The 22,882-nt window shown below is 38.3% G+C and overlaps 1 protein-coding gene and 1 pseudogene across 14 annotated transcripts in view; one reads left to right on the top strand and one right to left on the bottom strand.

Moving 5' to 3' along the window:
• Nucleotides 1-22,882, top strand: part of KDM4C (lysine demethylase 4C) — a 408,440-nt gene that overhangs the window by 24,830 nt on the left and 360,728 nt on the right. For 13 of the 14 annotated variants that reach the window (XR_007413967.1, XR_003129808.3, XM_035696659.2 and 10 more), the window contains 2 exons: nt 4,610-4,785; nt 12,499-12,613. Coding sequence is in view for 12 of the 14 variants with exons in the window: in XM_035696659.2 (XP_035552552.1) it covers nt 4,610-4,785; nt 12,499-12,613 (291 nt within the window). In the remaining 2 variants the exon portion in view is untranslated. Of the gene's footprint in view, nt 1-4,609; nt 4,786-12,498; nt 12,614-12,770; nt 12,801-22,882 lie in introns of those variants that run through there. The other variant, XM_049116088.1, reaches the window with a different exon arrangement.
• LOC112650314 (prolyl hydroxylase EGLN2-like) lies at nt 5,718-6,964 on the bottom strand (annotated as a pseudogene).

Consider the following 22,882-nt stretch of genomic DNA (forward strand, 5'->3'; position numbering starts at 1 on the left):
GAGAGAGAGGCAGAGACACAGGCAGAGGGAGAAGCAGGCTCCATGCAGGGAGCCCGACGTGGGATTCGATCCCGGGTCTCCAGGATCGTGCCCTGGGCCAAAGGCAAGCGCCAAACCGCTGCGCCACCCAGGGATCCCGTTAATGCACCATTTAATGAATTGGTCTTATTTTATGATTTGGAGAAAAAGGTTGAGTAGTTCCAGTAGTAGTAACTTTGGCCTTAGGTTATAGTCTGTCTTGGGTTTTTCTTTTATCGACATTTTTTAGATTTATACTTTAGATTTAACCCTTATTTCCAAAGTGAGAGATTTGACCTTGACTGTCTTTCTTTCTTTCTTTCTTTCTTTCTTTCTTTCTTTCTTTCTTTCTTTCTTTCTTTTCTTTCTTTTCTTTCTTTTCTTTTTCTTTCTTTTCTTTCTTTTCTTCTTTCTTTCTTTCTTTCAGATTTCATTTATTCATGAGAGACCCACAGAGGCAGAGACATAGGGAGAGGATTATGATGAATCTTTATTACATATGAAGTGGGTGAAATTACTCCACAACAGTGATCTGGACATAGAGATCACAGATCAGTGATCTGAGCCACAGGCTATGCACATTACATAGTTTTGTGAATAGCTTGGAGAGTACAGATAGGAATCTGTCTTCAAGGTGTAAAGAAAGATTGTAAGACGCATTGCTCTTCCTCTTCCTGCTTCTTCCTTAGTAGGTAGGCAGTGATAATAGCAGTGTATTTCAAGGTAAGTAGTCCAAATACAGATTTCAGTCAGAAATTATCTTTTGAGTATAGATTGCAGGCTGGGATTGGGGAAATGGTGATATAAAATAAAATGTATGTTTTTATTTTGTTATAATCAAGAAGGTAAATTTTAGGAGGAATGGGTTTCTTTCCATTAGATTGATTGGATGTAAAAATTTAACTTTAGAATCTTTTAAAGTCCTAAATATGTTGTCTTTCCATTTCCTGCCATTTCATATGTAAGAAAACCTGATATGTTGAGATTTAAAATAACAGTTCAAAGATGAGATATTTGTTATAGACCTGAATTTAAAAAATTCTAAAGTTCTGTGTGAACACTTACATCAAAAGTAAATGAACACAGACGCAAAATATTTATAAGATCAAGACCTGAGTGGAAAGCAGATGCTTAACCAGCTGAGCCACATAGAAATTCATCAGAATTTCATAGATTTTTTTCATCATCAGACTATTTCATCAGAAATAAGTATTTCTGATGAACAGAAAGTTATTATTTACAACCCTTTCCCCTTTCAATATGTTATGAAGACAATTTGGTATGTTTATCCATATGCATTTGGTACAATTGTCCTTATTCTTTTAAAGTATTGAGTATGGGGCAGCCCAGGTGGCTCAGCGGTTTAGTGCCGCCTTCAGCCCAGAGTGTGATCCTGGAGACCCGGGATCGAGTCCCACATCGGGCTTCCTGCATGGAGCCTGTTTCTCCCTCTGCCTGTGTCTCTGCCTCTCTCTCTCTCAGTGTCTCTCATGAATAAATTAATAAAATCTTTAAAAAAAATAAAGTATTGAGTATGTGTTTTCAATAGCATATAATATGTGGGGTGTCTATTCTTATTTTAAACTAACATATCTTGGAGGAAATAAAATGTGAAATATCTCTGTATTGCTGATGAAAATTAAATTAACCTTAGACTTGATAGCTCACTTTTGATTTTGGCTAGGGTGGGGGGATCAATCCTGTCATTTACCAGCTGTGTACAATGGACAAATCACTCATTCTTCTGACCCTGAGTGTTCTCATCTGATTTAGCTTGACCTAGGCCTTTTACAGATGTACATTGTAGATGTGAATATGAAAGGCAAAACCTTAAAGCTCTTAGAATATAAAATAGAATGTCTTTATGCCCCAGAGTAGGAAAAAAATTTTGTTTAAACCAAAGATCAAAGCAGTACCCATAAAGGTAAAAATGAACAGACTGGATTACCTTAAGATTAAGGATTTATGTTTATTAAAAGATGCCCTTAAGAAGGTTGGAGAGCACTTTATGGGTTAGGAGAAGATATTTGATACATATACACGTAAACGTATAGATGTTTACAAGTGTATACACACACACACACACACACACACATCAAAGAATAACCAGGCTGTATAAAGAATCCCTATACATTAATAAAAAGACCAACAATGCAATAGTAGAATGGGTAAGAGACTTGAATAAACACTTTACAATAGGAAATATTCATGGAGTCAGTGAATATGTGAAAAAGTTTCTTTAGAAATTAAGAATGCAAATAAAATGCACAGTTGACTACTATTACACCACCTATAAGAAAGACTAAAATTGAAAAATGATCAACAATACAAAGTGATGATGAAGATGGGGAGCAACAGGAACTCTGCATACATTCCTGGTGAGAGTGTGAAATGGTACAACCACTTTGGAAAACATTTAGTAATAACTGTTAAATTTGATCTATACATATCTAATGTCCCAGTAATTTCACAAAATGTGTTTATTTTAGAGAACTGTGTGCTCATATGCAGCAGAAAGATGAACATAATGATAAAGCAGTGCAATATGCTGCAGTGTAAAAGCCAATGTAGAGAGAAAAACAAGGAACACTTAGTGTTCCCCATTTATAAATAAATATTTATATGAAGAAGTACTGAGTAGGAATGAACATCAGTGAACTTCAGCTATGTAGACCATCATATTTGAATCTCACAAAAGTATTGAGTGAAATACAAAATATAAACCTCAAAGAAGATCTGTATATATGGATGATTATATTTCCAAACATTTCAAAAACCAGTGCTAGGGATGCATACTCAGCATAAAATTATGAACCCCCCAGCAAGGAAATGGTGTGATAGTGGTTACCTTTTGGGCAAGAGAGAAATGTGTTAGAAGGATACTTGGAGATATATTTGCTTTATAATAATTTATAGTTACGTATTTGCAATTACACATTTATTAATGTGTGCTATCTATATTTTACAATTGATTTTTAAAAGTTTATCCTAAAAAATTAAAACAATTTCTAAAGGTGAATAAATTCCAGCTATAAATCATGACTTAGTAACTGTCCCTTCTAATTTTTAATCGTATGTATATATGTTATTGGTGTTATTGTTTACTGATCTTTTCACTGTTAGTAGTTTTTTTTTTTTTTTTACGATTTTATTTTATTATTTATTCATGAGAGACACAGAGAAAGAGAGAGGCAGAGACACAGGCAGAGGGAGAAGCAGGCTCCAAGCAGGGAGCCTGATGCAGGACTTGATCCCGGGACTCCAGGATCATGCCCTGGGCTGAAGGCAGGCACTAAACCGCTGAGCCACCCAGGGATCCCCAGTAATTAAGTACTTTTGGAAAAGGGATCCCTGGGTGGCGCAGCGGTTTGGCGCCTGCCTTTGGCCCAGGGCGCGATCCTGGAGATCCAGGATCGAATCCCACGTCGGGCTCCTGGTGCATGGAGCCTGCTTTTTCCCTCTGCCTGTGTCTCTGCCTCTCTCTCTCTCTCTCTGTGTGACTATCATAAATAAATAAAAAAAATTAAGTACTTTTGGAAAAGAGTGATGTGCTGAACAGCCGCATACAGGAACATAAAAATTGATAAGGCACAATTCTTTTCAACTTCATGTTCGGTGACATCATGTTGGTGAGCTCAAATTTGCCATGATGGGTGTAGTTACATCATGGAAATTGGCAAGAGCTGCCAATCAGGGTTTTCTCCACTTTCCAAGAAAACTGATTGTACATTTACTTGCACACTACTCTGCTATTTGCCATATTGTGTGAGAAATATTAAAGAAAGTAATACTGACTAAACATTTACCTATTTTTATCATATTAATATAAGCATTATTTGACCTTCAAATTATTTTGCTTCTATGCATCTCCGAATTTTACTCTTAAAATTGAGAGGGTTAGTAGTAGGGACGTGTGGGAGGCTCAGTTGGTTAAGCGTCTGCCTTCTGCTCAGGTCATGATCTCAGGTTGCTGGGATCAGCCCCACATTGGGCTCTCTGCTCAGCAGGGGGTCTGCTTCTCTCACCCTTTGTGTGTTCATGCTCTCTCTCACTCTCTCAAATAAATAAAATCTTTAAAAAAAAGAGGTTAATACCATCAACTAAAAATAGTTAATAAAAGTATAGTATTTGGTTTAGAAGTTCTGTTTGGTATAATGCTCAATAAATTTTGCTGTTTAAAAAAATCATCGATAAAGTGAATATTTAGATTTTTAAAAAGATTTTATTTATTAATGAGAGACAGAGAGAGAGAGAGAGAGAGGCAGAGACACAGGCAGAGGGAGAAGCAGGCTCCCTGCGGGGAGCCTGATGTGGGGCTCAATCCCTGGACTCCAGGATCATGCCCTGGGCCGAAGGCCAGGTGCTAAACTGCTGAGCCATAAGGTGAATATTTAGGAGAATGCAAGCATTTCCCTAATCTGAATCTTCACAGTTCTTTTACACATTTGTTATAGAAATGCTGAGTTGAAAAAAGAAAAAAAAAAGAAAAATGCTGAGTTGTTCTTTACTAGTATTCTGTTTGAATATAAAAACTAAATAACTACCTGGAATATTTTTCAGATAATGTTTTATTTTATTATTTTATTTTTAGGTGATTCCTCCTCGGGAATGGAAGCCAAGGCAGTGCTATGATGACATTGATAATTTGCTTATTCCAGCACCAATTCAGCAGATGGTCACAGGACAATCGGGACTGTTCACTCAATACAACATCCAGAAAAAAGCCATGACAGTGAAGGAGTTCAGGCAGTTGGCTAACAGTGGCAAGTGAGTGTATGCAATTTGCTATTTTTATTGTTTTCAAAGATATACACAAACATGGTAAGAAACCAAGTAGACAGAAGAGCTGGTGATGCAAAGTGGGAGTCTCCTGCACATCCTCTTTCAGTTTTCATTTAATTGTTTCCGTTTTCTGTTCTTCAGGTTGTTGCTTGCTTACATTTAGTTTACTGCTAAGGAAATTGTTTCTCATCTTATCATCTTATTCATTATATCTGTAAATGTTTTTTTTCTATTTTTTAGTATAGAGTGATTCTACACATGATTCATATTTGTTAGGCATATTTTCTTCTTTGTGTGACAGTGTTTAAGTCTTTTTTTTTTTTTTTTTCCAGCTCTGAGGTACCCTTTTGTTTTTCTTAGCTGAAAGGACTTTTTACACCCATGCGCCTCCTAGCACCATTTATCCTGCCCACACAGTGGCAGCATAGTCTAAAAGGTGCCATGGCCATAGGGGTTGGGGAGTTACTTCACATTCCAGGCTGGAGGAGTGAGGGGCTTGGGAATACTCCCCACCAACAAACCTTTACCAGCAAGAGGCCATGACATCCCAACCCCCAAGCCTGTGTTCTGGTTGGAGGTGGCAATGCCTCCTTCTAGCTCTCCACACTTGAGAGGAGCAGGACCAGATGGTAAGTCGCCAGGCCCCTGGCTCCAGTGATGGTAGCTCCCAACCCTGTCCCCTGCCCAGGTCACAACCCTAGCTCCATCCCAGGACAGCAGAGATCTCTTCTCCTTGGTCCTCAGTGTTAGACAGAGCCCTCTATACTAGTCAGGACAGAGGCAAAGCTGGAAGCAGCAGCGGTGGCAGAAAAGGAGCAGGCATCAAAACTGGTAGGTTGTGGGGCCAGCAGCATGGGGCCAGAGGCTTTTTTGAAGTCAGGGCAAGCTGTCTGTCTTTTCAACTCTGGGGCTGGTCACTATGTGGGTGTAATTGGCTGTAACACAGGTATTTGAACACCTTTCTCTCTGGATAGTAGCTGATAAACTTGCTGCTGCCCACTTCTTGGCATCAAAATACCAGATAGTGATGGCATACCTGTGGTGCCACCTCATGGGGGTTCTACTGGTCAGACCAGAAAATGAGCAACCCATCAAAGAGTGGCTTGATGTTGGTTATCATGGGCCAGCCTCAGGGAGATCTACAACAGGCTGCCATGCACCTTGATGTCCCAGTTCTGATTCAAGTAATAGATAGAGGTGATACAGTGCCCATTGCTGTGGGGATTGTCCATATGCCTTATGCACTCCAGCCTATTGCCTGAGTAAGATACCACCATGGCCTTGGTGTGCCTCTTGATGATACGGTCACCCAGTACTCCGTGCAGTGGTGGATTACCATGTCCACATGGGCTATGAGGACCCCAATGCTTTGGCAGCTGGGCTCGTGACCTTCTACCTAGGCAGTCTGGCCCTGCAGATGCTATGTGGTGGGATAGCCTGCTGGCTCCCTATCTGCCTGTCACACCAGTGCCCAGTCCACTTCAGGGTCTCTACCTTGGCCAGCACATGGCCACCCAGTGCCACCCTCAGGAAGCTGTCCTTGACACAGATGCTGTAGTACAGCATACAGAGCACAATATAGTCCAGGGCCGGGTGCTTGAATGCAGTAAGCAGCACTCTCTCCTTTAGCCCCACACTGACTTCACCATTGCCACTGCTACAGCCATGGTGTCCTCCCCTTTGGCCTCTGCCTCCTGGTTCTACTGCCTGAGACAAGGGTTGCTTGCTTAGGTGCAGGGGCATCCCCACCATCCTCTGTCCATTTCCATTTGGGAACCTCAGCCCTGGTACCCTGGGCCACCAGTTGCTAGCACCCCTTCATGACTAGTGTTGCAATGCCCTTACTCTACAGTGGTTGCAACTGACCATCCTTCTGCCTACTGAAGCCCTAGCACAGGGGGCTGGCTATTTTGGAAATGGCTGTGGCCTTGGGGGTCCCACTGCCTGCCGAGGCCTCAGCAGGTGCTCCTGGTTGGTTGTAGGAGGATACTAGGGAATAGGGCAGGTAACTCTCCATTCCAGTTCTGGCCCAGCCAGGATCCCACGGTGGTGACACAGGATTTGGCAACTAAGGAAGAGCCTGACTTAGGGGCTGTGGCTGCTGGGCTGTCCTTGGCAGTAGCATCCTCATCTCCCGGGCATGGTAGGTACAGCTGAGGCCCATGATGCTAGCTACCCTTACCCTCCTCTGCCTTCTCATCTTCCACTTGAAGCTGAGGTTGGGGCAGGTGTGCCTGGCATGGGGCAGGGTGAGGCAGAGCAGGCAGCAGAGGCTCTTCTTGTACCTTGGGGGTGCCCACTGGTCACCAAGCCTTGCTGCCCCTAGGGGCTTAGGAAAGGACTCGTCAGGGTGGTAAGCTTTTTCCTCTGCCTTCCACACCATATCCCTGACAGTGTTTAAGTCTAAGATGATAAATCATATATTTAGAAGATGAGTAATTTAAAAAGGAAGCCCTCAAATGATTTGGAGGGCCACCACTATTGTATTAGCATTATTGTAATTATACCTATTGCTGTGTTACAAGTTATCCCAAACTTATAGCTTAAATCAACAAGCATTTATTTAATAGCTCAGTTTCTCTGGTCAGTAATCTGAGAGTGACTTAGTTAGGTAGTTAGGTGGCTGTGGCTCAGGGTCTCTTATGAGATTGCAGTCAAGATGTTAGGTGGGGCTGTTATCATCTGAAGGCTTGACTGTGACTGGAAGATCTTCTTCCGAGATTGTTCCCCTTACATGGCTGCTGGCTAGAGTCCTGAGTTCCTTGCCACATGGACTGCTTCTCATGTTGTGGCAGCTGGCTTCTCCCAGAGCAGGTGAACCAAGAGAGTAACCAAGATGGAAGCCACATTATCTCTTCATGATCTGTTTCTTGATGTTCCTTCTGCCATATTCTCTTTGTTATAAGCCAGTTGCAAAGTGTAGCCCATAATCAAGGAGGATAATTAAGCTGTACTTCTTAAAGGGAGGAATTTTAAAGAATTTGAATATATTTAGAAACCATCATGGTTATAATTATTAAATTATCTCTCTTTTTTAAGATTTATTTGTTTTTAGAGAGAATGCATAAGTCCAGGGAGGAGGAGAGGGAGAGAGGGAGAGAGAGAGAGAAGTAGACTCCCTGCTGAACACAGAGCCCAATGGAGGGCTTGATCCCAGGACCCTGAGATCATGACCTGAGCCAAACCAAGAGTCAGATGCCTAACCAAATAAGCCACTCAGGCACCCTTTTAAATTACCTTTTTAAAAGTTTCTGATATGGTAGTTAAGGCCATAGACCAAAACATTAATTTGAAGAAAAAATTATAACCCCAAACCAGCCAACCAATCAACCAACCAACCAAAAAACAACATTGTCTAAATTCTCTGGGTAGGTGTGTGTGTGTGAAATTAAGCTCTTTGGATGAATTTAGTTGATCTCTTTTTAAAATTTAAAATTTATATTTGACATAGCACTGATGGTGCTTGAAGAATCTTAATTCTGTGTGTAAAGTTCCAGCTATGGAGCATTGTGGCTATTCCAAAGGAATTGAAATTTTGTATTTAATGTGAGTCCCTTCTTTTGAATTTTTGGTAGGCATTAGTAAAGTCTCATTGGTTCAGATCTCATTAATTGAGAATGTGAAATTTTTTATCATAGACTGGACTGGTTTGCATTCAAACTCTTTAAGGACTCTTTTAACAATTTATATGTGCAATGCTATTGAAACAAGATTATGGAAGCAAATTTACCCAGCTTCTTATAAGTATAAATGGTTTGCTGTATTGTTATCATCTAATACCCCTTTCCAGAGTCATTCTTAAAGGGTTAATTAAATACATTAGTTCATTTAGTGGAACATCTGCTTGACTACTTTGGTATTTTGGGAGAGAATTTGTACTTGCAAGTAATCAGACTATACTTGTTAGAAAATGTTTGTCAATACTTTAACAATCATAATTACCATAGGAGAAGTGCAAAGTATCGTGGGGTTTCAAAGGAAAATAAGACTTCTCTGGTGGTTAATCAGGAAATGAGTGATTTCATTTAGTAGGTGCTGTTGAGATAGATTTTGAAGGACAGAAATGCTTTTATCAGTTATAAAAGTAATACATGCTTATTTGAAAATTCAGACGTTATAGAAATACATAATTTTAACTCCCAGAGATGATCATTGTTAATAATACTATGGTAATTCAAAATATTGATGAGAACAGAGCTTTGAAGACCTTTTTTTCTTATCAAAGAGAAACTTCGATCGTCATTTCTAGCCTATGTGATTATTCTAGCATAGTATCAGTTTTCTATTTAGGGGCAATTTATTTTACTAGGCACTTATTTTGTTCGTATATCTGTTCAATTTTTACTCTTGTGGCTTAGTTGTAGATGCACTTTTCCTGGAAATAGCCATTTAGGTTACATTGTTTTCTGTACCAGTGCCTGGTACAGTATCTGATGTATATAGTATGGGCTGTTTCAGTATCTGTTGATTGAATAGGGTCATGAAAGCTAAGATATACTTGAAGTGGTACAAATTATTGGACATATTGCAATGATTTATTTAACAATATAAATTTCTTGATTTTCTGAGGTTTAAGAATGATTTTAAAAAATAATTGGCTCTTTTTTTAGTTGTGAAATATCTATTATGATATTGCATGACAGGTCCGTATTAAATTTTATTTTTTGAGTTGGATTAATTTCATTATAATTGTTACAATATTAAAATATCTTTGGTGGGAATGCAAACTGGTATAGCCAACTCTGGAAAACAGGATGGAGGTTCCTCAAAAAATTAAAAATAGAGCGCCTGAGTGGTTCAGTTGTCTTAGCCTCTGATTTTTGATTTCAGATTAGGTCATGATATTATGGTTATGAGGTCGAGTACCACGTCGGGCTCTGCATTGAGTGTGGAGCCTGCTTAAGGTTCTCTCTCTCCTCTCCCTCTGCTCCTCCCTTTAGTTCACATGCAGTCTCTCTCTCTCTCTCCCTCAAAAAAATTCTTAAAATTTAGAAGTAGAACTACCATAGGATCCAGCAATTAAACTACTAGGTGTTTACCCAAAGGATATAAATATACACCCTGAAATTTATAGTAACGTTATTGACAGTAGCCTAACTATGGAGTACCTTGAGTGCTGAATGGATAAAGACACAGACACACACACTCACAGGAATATTACTCAGCCATCAAAAAGGTGAAATCTTCCCATTTGCAAAGAGTGAATGGAGCTAGAGTGTATTATGCTAAGCGAAATAAGTCAGAGAGAGGCAAATACCATATGATTTCACTCATATGGAATTTACGAAACAAAACAGATGAACATATGGGAAGGGAAAAAAAAGAGGGAAGCAAACCATAAGATACTCTTTAATGTTAGAGAACAAACTGATGGTTGATGGAGGGGAGTGGGTGGAGGATGCACTAGGTGGGTTATGGGTATTAAGGAGGGCATTTGTTATCATGAGCACTGGGTGTTGTATGTAAGTGATGAATCACTGAATTCTGCAACTGAAACCAATATTACATTCATTATATGTACACTAACTAGAGTTTAAAGTTTGAAGAGAAAAATAAAATTAGGATTCCTAGGAAAAAAAATACTTTTGAAAATTCTCTTTTTATATTTCCTCTGCCAATTCCATGTGGGAAAGATGCCAGTGAAATGGGCTTCTAAGCCTCAATCCAAGGCTTTTGCTTGTTCACTTATCGCTGTACTCAGGTCAAATGGTGTGCATAATGGTAATGTGGTGGTCCTGAGATGGGGTTAGTTTTCATGGGAGGTGGGAGGCATTTTCCTAGTTTTTCTGTTAATCTGTTTTCCTTCATTCAGTGCATGCCCTTGCTTAGGTGCACAGTCAAATGTGCTTGGTGTAAACAGTAGACAGGATAACATGCTCATTGGTTAGTAACACAACTTAATCTGGAGAAAATCTAGAGACCTCCAACATAGTTCTACTATAAAGCTTTATAGAGGTGAGTAATATGCTCTCTTGCATTACATTATTGATCTATATTTTCTTCTAGGCTTAAAGCTATGTGCTTTACATAATTATGTGATGGAGTCCTCACAATAACTCAACTGTTATTATTCCTTTTTTATAGAGGAATAACTGAGGTCCAGAGAAATTCAGTCAACTGCCCAGGGTTACATAGCTTATACATGGTAGACAGGCTGGTCCTGGAGACTCATCTCTTAATAATTGTAATACAGTGAATAAATGGTTCTGGAAAAAAAGGAATGGTTGGATTGCTTTTGAGCAAACTGATACTGGATTTGTGGGACAGCTGTGATTGTTTGACAGTCCATTAGGGTAGGAATCTGTAGCTAGGCTTCTTTAGAATTGGGCACCAACAGAGTGAACTGGTCACTTTTCTCAAGTTTAGAATCATTGTTTCAAATATTCACAGATCCTATAATTTAACCTCAGTAGCCAACACTGAACCATGTGTTTCTTTTTTAGAGTTATAGATTGTTAAAAATTGATCATGATTGAGTAGTATATAGTGATAGATTGTTTAGGTCTATTATAGTGAAAGACAATTTAGTCCTTTAATATCCAAAATCCAACAAATATCTCTAAGTCATAATAAACCGTATCTCTGTTATCTTTTTTTTTTTTTTATCTGTCACCTGAGACTGACCTGTGGTTAGCTTGCCTAGAATTCTTATTACTTTTGGAACCTACTAATCAAAGTGGTGGAATATAGTGGAGTTAATGATGCTTTCATGCCTCTCCTTTTTATTTTTGGCTGTCCTGTTGAGATTCTAATGTTTTAGATAAATCGGCAAATTATTCTATATTTAAAATACAGTTGTTAATTTGGTATGCTTGCATACTGCTTGGGTAACTATTTTGGGCATTTGGACATTGATTTTGGGCATTGATTTTGATTGTTCTACAGCTATTAAATCTAAAATAAAATGTCAGTTGGCTTTATAGGGATTGTTACTGCTACTAAATACTTTTTTACTGCTAAAAAGACTTTCATTACTTTGTTGATTTTTTTCACGTAGAAATACTGATATTTTTTGGTGTATGTATTAATATAAGATTATTTGTTCACAATCCAAATAATATGGAGAAGTAAATGCCTTTTGTAATTTCAATGTGAAAATTAATCATTAATAATATAGTATATATTTCTTTTTGACAATGAGTACAATTACAGATATCTTTATATAATATTATCCTAATATATTCACCATTCTATAACATGCTTAATTCACTATGGAAAGATATTACTGTTAATATACAGAAAGATCTATCTTATTTTGTATTTTGCATTTTATTTAACTAAGCCTTTGTTGGACAACATTAAGTTTGAGTTTTCAGTTAATGTTGCAGCAAACATCCTAGCTCATGTTTCATTGTGTACATCTCTGCATTGTTTAGATTGAATTTCCAGAGTTGGATTTTAGGGTTGAAGGTACACATTTTTTAAAGGTTTTGATATTTTCATTATACTCTGAGAAGTTTGTACTACTTTATACTTTCACTGCAGCTGTGTAAGGGAAGTCTCATTCTTTCCTACCATTAATATATTGTGTTTGCCAATCTAATGGTTGCAAAGTATCTTATTTTGGTTTTGCTTTCTTGGATTTTTAGTGAAAAATTTTTTTTGATAAAATTTTTAAAATATGATTTAAGTCATATGGGTGGGGAAAATCTTGTAATCATCATATTGATTCATGCTCTTTTCATTTACCTTTTGCAGATATTGTACTCCAAGATACTTGGATTATGAAGATTTGGAGCGCAAGTACTGGAAGAACTTAACTTTTGTGGCACCTATCTACGGCGCAGACATTAATGGGAGCATATATGATGAGGTATATTTATACTGTAATGGGTTTTGTAAAGGGCACATTTCCTATTTTTGTTACCAGTTTAGGTACTTGAGAAGTAGTACTTTGTGTGATCTGTAATTCCTCATAGGATAAGAGGAAATAATACATCAGTAGGATTTCTGCTCCTGGTATTTTTCAGATTGAAACCAGCTAATGGAGGGCAGCCCAGGTGGCTCAGCAGTTTAGCGCTGCGTTCAGCCCAGGGCCTGATCCTGGAGACCCGGGATCGAGTCCCACCCACGTTGGGCTCCCTGCATGGAGCTTGCTTCTCCCTCTGCCTGTGTCTCTGCCTCTGTGTGTGTGTGTGTGTCTCATGAATAAGTAAATAAAATATTAAAAAAAAAAAAAACCAGCTAATGGTACAAATACCTGAAATTGGTCAACAGTAATATATATTTTGGAAAACACGAAGTACTATCCATAATACTACCACCTGAAGGCAAAAACGGTATTTTAATACTCATTCTTCTAGTAGCTTTCCTTTAGTCATTTAAAAAGTTATATTTGAGCAGACTTATTCTTTTTTCTGCAAATTGTGAAAAATTTTCTATTTTTAATCTAAATTTTAAAAAAGATTTATTAATTTTAGAGAGAGAATACATACACGCATGCTAGGGGGCTAGGAGGGGAGGGAGAGGGAGAGAGAATCCTAGGCAGATTCTCTACTGAGCCTGGAACCTATGGGAGGTGGTGGTAGTGATGGGGACTAGATCTCAGGACCTGAGCCACCCAGGCACCCCGAGTTTTCTCTTTTGTAAAAAGTACATATTATAGTCTTTCTAGTTATTTTTCATAAGACCATAATACGTTGGAACTAATCCAGTTCTTTTTGCCTCCTCCTAATACATGTCTTTTGTTGCTGTTGTTATTCTTCCTTTTTGAAACCTTTTATTTCCCTCTCTCATTGTTTTATTTTGGGAAATGTCTTACTGAAAGATTGAAGTAGTGCAGTGAATACTTGGTTACTCTTCACTTAGATTCACCAGTTGTTAATATTTGCCTTATTTCATTCATTTTTCCATTGCCTTGCCATTGTCTGTCTCTTTCTCTATGTCTCTGCTGTAACATTTGAAAGTAAGTTGCAGACATTATGATAATTATCCTTTAATTATTTCAGTATATCTGTTTTAATAACAAGGCAATATAACATTTGTATATCACTTAACATACAGATCATAGTCATAGGATCCTACTTTTGTTAATAATATATATAAATTGATTTTTCCCCCAGTCTGAATGATCTAGTCAAGGATTTTTCTTTATAATTAATAAGTGCTTTATAGGGTGCTGGTTGGAGACTAGACGACTATTCTGTATCCTAGCAGCCTTTCATCCATTGACTGTATATGCATTGATAATCTTTGCCTGAATCTATTATTATAGTATTTTTAAACTTCTTTTGTTTTGAAATATAAAGCAAGCTAGAAAATGCATAAAACAACTTAAAGCTGCATAAATTATTACAAGGTAAACATCTGTGTATCATCACTGATCTCAAAGTTTACTAGCACCCTGAAGTTCACCTACATACCTCCTTCACTGAACATGGTCTCCCCTTTTTTTCTCCAAAGATAATCACTATTCTGACTTTATGGAAATCATTTCCTTCTTTTCTTTAAAGATATATATAGTTCATTATATCCTCTTTCTGAATTTTGTATAACTAGAAGAATCATTCAGCGTGTATTCTTTTATGTCTGGATTCTTTCATGTCTTATAAACATTTCTAAGCCTTTTCTTTTCTTTTTTTTTTTTTTTTAAGATTTTATTTATTCATGAGAGACACGGAGAGAGCGAGAGAGAGAAGCAGAGACACAGGCAGAGGGAGAAGCAGGCTCCATGCAGGGAGCCTGACGTGGGACTCGATCCTGGATCTCCAGGATCAGGCCCTGGGCTGAAGGCAGCGCTAAACCACTGACCCACCTGGGCTGCCCTCTAAGCTTTTTCTGTACTGTAGCTATAGTTAATTCATTTTCTTTACTGTATGTTATTCTATTGTATGAATCTTACACATTGTATTTATTGTTCTGCTGCTAACCATCATGTTGGTTGCTTCTAGTTTTAGCTTTTATGCACAACACTCTTATGAATATTCTACATATATTTATCTGGGCATGGAAGCATATGTTTATATATTGGGTGTATGCCTAGTAGTGGTTATAGGGTATGCACATGATTAGCTTTAGAAGGAAATCTTTTTCAGTTTGTACCTTCAATAGCAGTGTTTTTGAATTCCCATTGCTCTGTATCCTACCTAATACTTGGTATTGTCATTTTTTAAAATTTAGCCATTCTGTTGGGTGTGTGGTTTTAAATTGCATTATGATTTTTTTCCCTTATGTTCATTGGCTGTTTGGATTTTCCCTTTTCTTGAGATGCCTTTTTTTTTTTTTTTTTTGAGATGCTTTTTTAAGCCTCTTGAATATTTTTCTTTTGTATCATGCTTTTCATACTGATTTATAGTTTTTTATACATTCTGGATATGTGGTAGTGGCACAATTTAAACTTTTCTAGATGGATTTCTTTTTTTTTAAAGACTTATTATAGAGAGGGAGGGGGAGAGAGGAAGTGGGAGGGTGGGGGGTGGCACAGGGAGAGGGAGAGAGAAACTTAAGCAGACTCTGTGCTGGGCATGGAACCTGACATGGGGGCTTGATCTCATGACCCTGAGACCACAACCTGAGCCCAAAGCAAGAGCCAGGCACTCAATCGACTACACCACCCAGGTGCCCCAATAACAAATCTATTTTTACATTTAACATGTTCTGGTTACTTATATTTGGAGAAATGAGTGCCATTAACAGGCTTCCTTACAGAATATGGCATCTTGTCTTAAACCACTTTTGTGGGATTTCCATTGGAATGGGTAAGGTAGAGTAAATTCTGTTGGCATTTTATGCTTGGGACCTAGGGAGATACTAGGCTAGTTGAGAGGCTGCCAGGTACTCCTATATTCATACCAGCTTTAAGGAAGCAATTGTGTATTGTTAATCTCATAGCTGTAGAAATATGTAAACTAGGTTGTTGTCAAGCACAAAGTTCCTCTGAGCTGATGGTTTATTTTGTGCCATCTCTCTGGTTTCTTCTGTGTGGTATACTTGCAAGTTTTCAGGCTTCTAGGAGGAAAATTGAGCTGAGGAGTCATCTAGATTCTGGGCTGAGAGGTTGTATGTCTTAGTGTTCTAAAATAAAATAAAACTCAGTTTAAGTTATTTTTTTAAAACCATCCTTTGGGATTGTTGATGTCTTTGTTCCTTTTTGCATATATAATTAAGAGTTAGGAGCAGCATATTTAGAACAGTTTCCAGAACAATTAATATAAAAGTGTCCTGAACTAGCCTTCCATATTTGATAGTAAAATACAGTAATTATTGATGGCATAGAAGAGGCTGATGGACTTTTGTTTGCTTTGCTTATCAACTTAGTGCTTGTATTTGAAAACCAGTTATACATTGGCATTGCTTCAAGGGAACATTGACTTTAGACTTCAGATTTGAGTAACTTTAGTTATTAAAATCCAATGAAGAAAATCCACTGGTTTGTAAACATGCAGTTTTAAAGCATCATCATCATTTCCACATTCTGAAGTCAGCAATCTGTCATTTTGGTAGGACCTACAAGGCATAGTGTTTTACGGAATTTGTGTCGGCTCTGTAGAAACATTTAGTAGCTCCAGAGTTGAGCTGACATTTTAAAAGCTTTTGTAGCATAAAGAGAGATAAGAGAGATGTTGTAAACTGCTACTGGTAAACAAAACCAATCACAGTCACGACACCTTAATTCAAACAAGTGAAAACAACTTGTTTTTGCCCCCTGAGGTAGATGGAGAGTAACAGGAGAAAGAGTACATTAAAGAAAGTGATGAAGAGTGAGTGTACTAATAACCCACAACTGTCAACAGCATTTGAAATCATCACAATGAATGTGCATTAAAAAGCTCATGTATTGTTTTGCTCTTTACTGTTGTGCCCTTGAATTGTTTAACTGTTTGGCTCAATATTTAAATTGTATTGGGCAATGGAATATTACTCAGCTATTAGAAATGACAAATACCCACCATTTGCTTCAACGTGGATGGAACTGGAGGGTATTATGCTGAGTGAAATAAGTCAATCGGAGAAGGACAAACATTATATGTTCTCATTCATTTGGGGAATATAAATAATAGTGAAAGGGAATAGTAGAAGGGAAGGGAGAAGAAATGGGTAGGAAATATCAGAAAGGGAGACAGAGCATGAGAGACTCCTAACTCTGGGAAACGAACTAGGGGTGGTAGAAAGGGAGGTGGGAGGGGGGTTGGGGTGCCTGAGTGACGGGTACTGAGGGGGGCACTTGATGGGATGAGCACTGGGTGTTATTCTATATGTTGGCAAATAGAACTCCAATAAAAAATAAATTTATTATTAAAAATAAAAAAAATAAATTTTATTGGGAACTGGTTTGGTATGGTTAATGGCATTATTTAGAAAGGAATTACAGTCATCAAATTGTAGTTCATTTCTCCTTCTAATTTCTAGTTATGGCAATTTCCTTTAAATTTGGTAGAATGAGGGATCCCTGGGTGGCGCAGCGGTTTGGTGCCTGCCTTTGGCCCAGGGCGCGATCCTGGAGACCCCGGATCGAATCCCACATCGGGCTCCCAGTGCATGGAGCCTGCTTCTCCCTCTGCCTGAGTCTCTGCCTCTCTCTCTCTCTCTGTGACTATCATAAATAAATAAAAAATTAAAAAAAATTTGGTAGAATGAAAAACTATAACTTTTTTTGGTGAGACTGGGAGTTTTTGGAGAGGGTGTGCAGACATAAGAGAAACAGTTTGTGCAAGGTACAGAGATGAATAAGAATCCTCATTCTTAAGTAATTCTGTACGCTTAGAGGGAAATAAAGTGTAATGAGCTTGGCCATAAAGGCAAGTGTAGGGTTCTAGGGAGCCTGGAGAAGAGACACTTAAAGCACACTTGGCACTGAAGGAACACTTGCTGGAGGAGAGAGAACATCTGAACTTGGCCTAGATGAGTAAGTTTAAGGCAGGTAAAGGAGGCAGAAAGGAGGATGGGGCAGGAGCTAGGCAAATTTGAGGGTAAGACCAGTCTCTGTATTTTTACTGAATTCTGAGGCTTTTCTCTGAGCACCTTCTTGAGGAGGGTGAGACTGACCTGGAATATTGGGATCCAAGGGGAAGGGATTTGCCCCAAAGTAGAGACAGGGCTGTGGGTATGGGCCAGACGTGTGGTGGCTATAGTGGCCCCTCCTGCTCTGATGTTTGTCTTGCAGCACCAGGCAAATCTCTTTCAGTGGCAAAGGAGGCATCATTTTCGTGATGAACAGGTTTGGATTCCACGCAGGAATTAGGGGCGAGGGTGTTCATGAAGGACTTGTTGAGAATAGTCAGCTCTAATAGTAAAGGGAGAAGGGCTTAGAGATCCCAGAGCATGAGTCTTGGCTCCTCTTTCATTCTGCTGCTTCTTTCAGAGTTTGATTTCCTTACGATATACTAAAGGATATCAGTCTGTACCATGGGCAGTAGTTTGTGGCAGTAGTAACAGTCACATGATTTAAGCAAGTACTATTTTTTAAATTGAAATACTAAGACTATCAAAGGCAGATGTATTATGTATTATGGCTTTTCTTATTCTACAGTGGCAGAGTTAAGTAATTGTGATAGATATTGTATGGCCTACAAAAGCTAAAATATTTATTGTCTGGCCTTTTGCAGAAAAAGTCTGCCGACCCCTAATACAGAAGAATAATTATGTACTCGGGGAAGGATGCTCAAAAACCTTTTTAGATTGATGGTATATAAATAAAATTCTGAATGTTCTCAGGAGAATGAGATTCATATATATTGACTACACTGATACCTTGAGACAATGAAATTGAGGTGTTTAGTTATGTCAGGAACTTTCTGTAATTTAAGATGTTCCTGAACTTTGAAATAGAGCAACTTGTGTGCTTGGGTGGCCGTAGATGACTCCTTGGTAACAGTAACATAAGCTTAAGAGTCTAAGATCTGAATTTTTGTTGTTATACTTTATTAAGGGATTGTCCATTATAAAGAAAGTTTTATCTAGCCTTTGCTAACTATACATTTAAAAAGTTAGCTTTCTGTTAAAATAAGTATGAGAGTTTCTTCAGAAAACAAACACACAAAGAAGAAAAGATATAAAGAGAGAAGAGGAACAGGGAGAAAATATCTTGTAACTGTGGGATGATTCAACTTTGCTAAGGGACATGAAAGTCAACAGGTATCTGTAGGAAAGGCAGAAGCTAGAACATTTCTGAGATAGCCAATAGCCAAGTGTACTTCCATAGACCTTTGAAGACAAAATGCATCTCCTTGTTGTGTGTGAGAGTGAAGCACAGGTATTAACATTAATTATACTAGGACAGTGAGAGCAAGACAGTCAGGCTTGTGTTCTGTGCTATTTAGGGCTATGTTTCTAGCAACACCTATCATATAGTATAATGGTAATTGTCTTAATGATAGTAATGGTTCATTAAATAGAGGTTTAAAATGAAGTTCTGTATGCTTTGTGTAAGCTGGCTATATTATCTTCATAATTTGTGACACTAGAAGGATCCCCAAGAATATTGTCTGTTTTTAAAAGAGTCCTCTTTGCAAGATTTTCCCTTTGTTGAATGGTGACATATGGCTTTGTCCCTAAACCTCATCCACTTCCTCCTTTGCCCAGGTTTTCCGATTCTAATGTCTCATATCATCACAGGCAGTGCAGTTACAGTGGCCCCTTTGAGCTGATATCAGAGTGGTGTACCAGCAAGGACCTTAGCTTATCCACATTGTTATAGTTCTCACTTAAGAGCAAGTTAGCTTTCTTTGGATGCTTTACATCCAGGTGCTTCTTTGTTCTGATATAAACCTATGATGATTTAACATTAAGATGGACAATTTCCTTTGTGTGCCACCATTTTTAATGGTAGTTCTCTGCAGTTCACTGGAGGAAGATAGCTCATGTCAGTGTGAAGGGAAACTGCTTCCCCCGTGACCTACAGCTTGTGGTGTCTGCCAGTGTTCATGAATTTCTCAGACGTGCTTTGAAATTCAGTTCCTCACCAAATCATGTTCTTCCCCCACTTGCAGCTGCTTCCAGAGCTTTGAAGGTGTCTGCTACCCACTCCTCTATCAACCTGGTACTTAGTGGTCTCCTACACTGAGAGTGGCGCTCAGCCCACTGTACAAGGAGTTTCTCTAGTTTCTCAAATATTGTATTGGACTAGTTAGCTACAGTTAAAATTTCCAACACTGCTATGTTTAGTAGATAAGGACATGTTGAGATCATGCCTAATGTGCTTCCTACCCTCAGTATGCACTATCACTCCCAACTCTTTCTGATGTCTGGGCTTTTCTAAGTTTCTTATGCTCACTTATTTTTTAGTTTGGCATTTCTACTTTCTCAGAAGATATTTTCATTAATAATGATGGGATGATGATAGCATTGATGCTCAGTACATTTAATATGGGCACAAGGCATAATTGGCATAATCTTTTAGGGAGAACAGTTGAGATACAACTGAACTGTTATCCACATTCCCTTACCTGGATTTGTATACAACCAAAGTGATTCTGTTGGAGGACATTCATTGTCATTATAGAGAGTTTTTGATGTTGATAGTGAATTTTGGGTAAAAAATATTTATGCGGGTGGCACGGGTGGCTCAGCAGTTTTTTAATTTATTTTTATTTTTATTTTTTTATTTTTTTATTTTTTTTGGCTCAGCAGTTTAACGACACCTTCAGCCCAGGGCCTGATCCTGGAGACCCAGGATTGAGTCCCGTGTCGGGCTTCCTGCATGGAGCCTGCTTCTCCCTCTGCCTGTGTCTCTGCCTCTCTCTCTCTGTGTCTCTCATTAATAAATAAAATCTAAAAAAAAAAAATGCCTATAGCATATTTGGAAAATAAGTGTAGAAAATTATGGATACCTGTATTTGTGTGAATATTTCTTCCTCAGTAGACTCTTAGTCCAGTGATGGCAAGTTTTATTTCTCATAGACTCTCCAGTCCTAGCCCCTATCATAGTGTCTGCTGCTCATAATGCATTGGGATAGTTGTGCAATTGATGAGTATGTACATTGTGTGAGGACAAATCATGGAGTTTCTTGTATGTTTTTGGTTATCACTCTATGTCTTGAACTGTTTGAGATTATTTTAGTAGGGAAATGATAGGATCAGAATCATGCTTTAGGAACTGTGATCAGATAATGGTCTGTAAGATGGACTGATCACGGCAAGAGGTTTGGAAAGTACTTTGAAGAGGAAGAAGAAGGATGGGTTAGAGTAATCTTCTCCAGTATGTGTTTTTCTGAACACGAATACTCTGAGACAGTGGTTTTCAAAATTTTGGTCTCAGGTCTCCTTTATACTTCTGATAGTTTATTGTGGACCTTAAATAGCTTTTCTTTGTGTGGGTTATATCTATCCTTGTTTATTTTATTAGAAATTAAAACAGAATATTTAACAGTATTTAATTCATTAAGAATAATCCATTATATAATAACATACATATTTTTATTAAAAAATGATTATACTTTCCAAAACAAAATTTGGTGAAAGAGGTAGTAGCATTATTTTATATTTTTCAAAACTCTAACATCTAGCATAATAGAAGCTCTCTGGATTCATATACTTGCGTCAGCATTTAGTGTGGTGATGTTAGGTAGCCTCTGGAAAACTTGACCCTCATCTCATGAAATGAGAATGAGAGTCACAATGAGAGTGAAAAGGCAAATACTGTGTTGGTATAATTATGAAGTTTTGATGCCACAGACCTTAATGGGATGTGGATGTTTCCCAGTGGTCCCCAGACAGCACTTGAAAACTGTGACCTTAAGATATTTAGCTAAAGGGGTGCCTGGCTCCCCTAGTCTCTCTAGAGACAGTTGGTTGGGCGTCTGTCTTTGGCTCAGGTCATGATCCCAGGGTCCTGGGATTGAGTCCTGAGTTGGGCTCTCTGCTCAGTGGAGAGCCTGCTTCTCCCTTTCACCCTCCCCACTGCTCATGCTCTCTTTCTCTGTCAAATAAATAAGTAAAATCTTAAAAAGATATTTAGCAAAAATTCCTTCTCTGACTTCAGTCTATATAGATAATGCAGGGATCTTGAGACAAAATAACGGTGTTCCATTCTTGTTACTGACCTTCAGGTAACTGTGTTTCTGATACATACTTCAAAGACCTAATCACATTAGGAAACAATGATGGTTCTTAACCTGGAAGCCATGGAGTTCTTTGGGGGAACATCATGGCATATATTCTGTCATATAACTCGGGCAAAATTTTACAAGCAGAACACAGACTTAGGGTGTGAACTCACGTCCTTAAGTCTTAAAATATATAAAACATTTTAAAGAAATTATATTTCTAAGGTTTGTTAGTCATCCAGGTATTTCTTTCTTTCTTTTTTAAGATTTTATTTATTTATTCATGAGAGACACAGAGAGAGAGAGAGAGGCAGAGACACAGGCAGAGGGAGAAGCAGGCTCCATGCAGGAAGCCCGACGTGGGACTCGGTCCCGGGTCCCCAGGGTCAGGCCCTGGACCAAAGGTGGCGCTAAACCGTTGAGCCACCTGGGCCACCCCAGGTATTTCTTAATATAGAATTGATAGAAAATTCAAAACATTTTGGAAAATTGTGGTAAGCCTTAAGACAAAAATATAGCATCTTATACGGTATATTTCTTCTTCAGAGCTGGGGAAATTTTTTCCTCCTGCTATTTTATGTATTGGGTAAATGGATGTGTGTTTGCGGCCCTTTTCTGATTTCTTTTGCCAGTTTTCTTTATCATCTGTGAGTATAAATATATAAAGGTTTTAGGTAAAAGTATCTTTTTGTTGATATTAATGTTAAAAATAAATGTAGAAAGCATCATATAAGAGAAAAAAATTGCAATCACTTACAATCCTGGCATTCAGAGACACTAGTTGCCAAAAACATTTAGTGTATTTCTTTTGAATATTTTTTTAAAAATTTATTTATGATAGTCACACAGAGAGAGAGAGAGAGAGAGAGAGAGAGAGAGAGAGAGAGGCAGAGACACAGGCAGAGGGAGAAGAAGGCTCCATGCACCGGGAGCCCGACGTGGGACTTGATCCCGGGTCTCCAGGATTGCGCCCTGGGCCAAAGGCAGGCGCTAAACCGCTGTGCCACCCAGGGATCCCTCTTTTCAATATTTTTTCTCTACTTAATGCTTGAGAACTATGTTTACTTGTTTGTATTTTTTACAGATACGATATCATAGTG

Source organism: Canis lupus, chromosome 11 (assembly GCF_003254725.2).
Source record: "Canis lupus dingo isolate Sandy chromosome 11, ASM325472v2, whole genome shotgun sequence".
Lineage (NCBI taxonomy): Eukaryota > Metazoa > Chordata > Mammalia > Carnivora > Canidae > Canis > Canis lupus.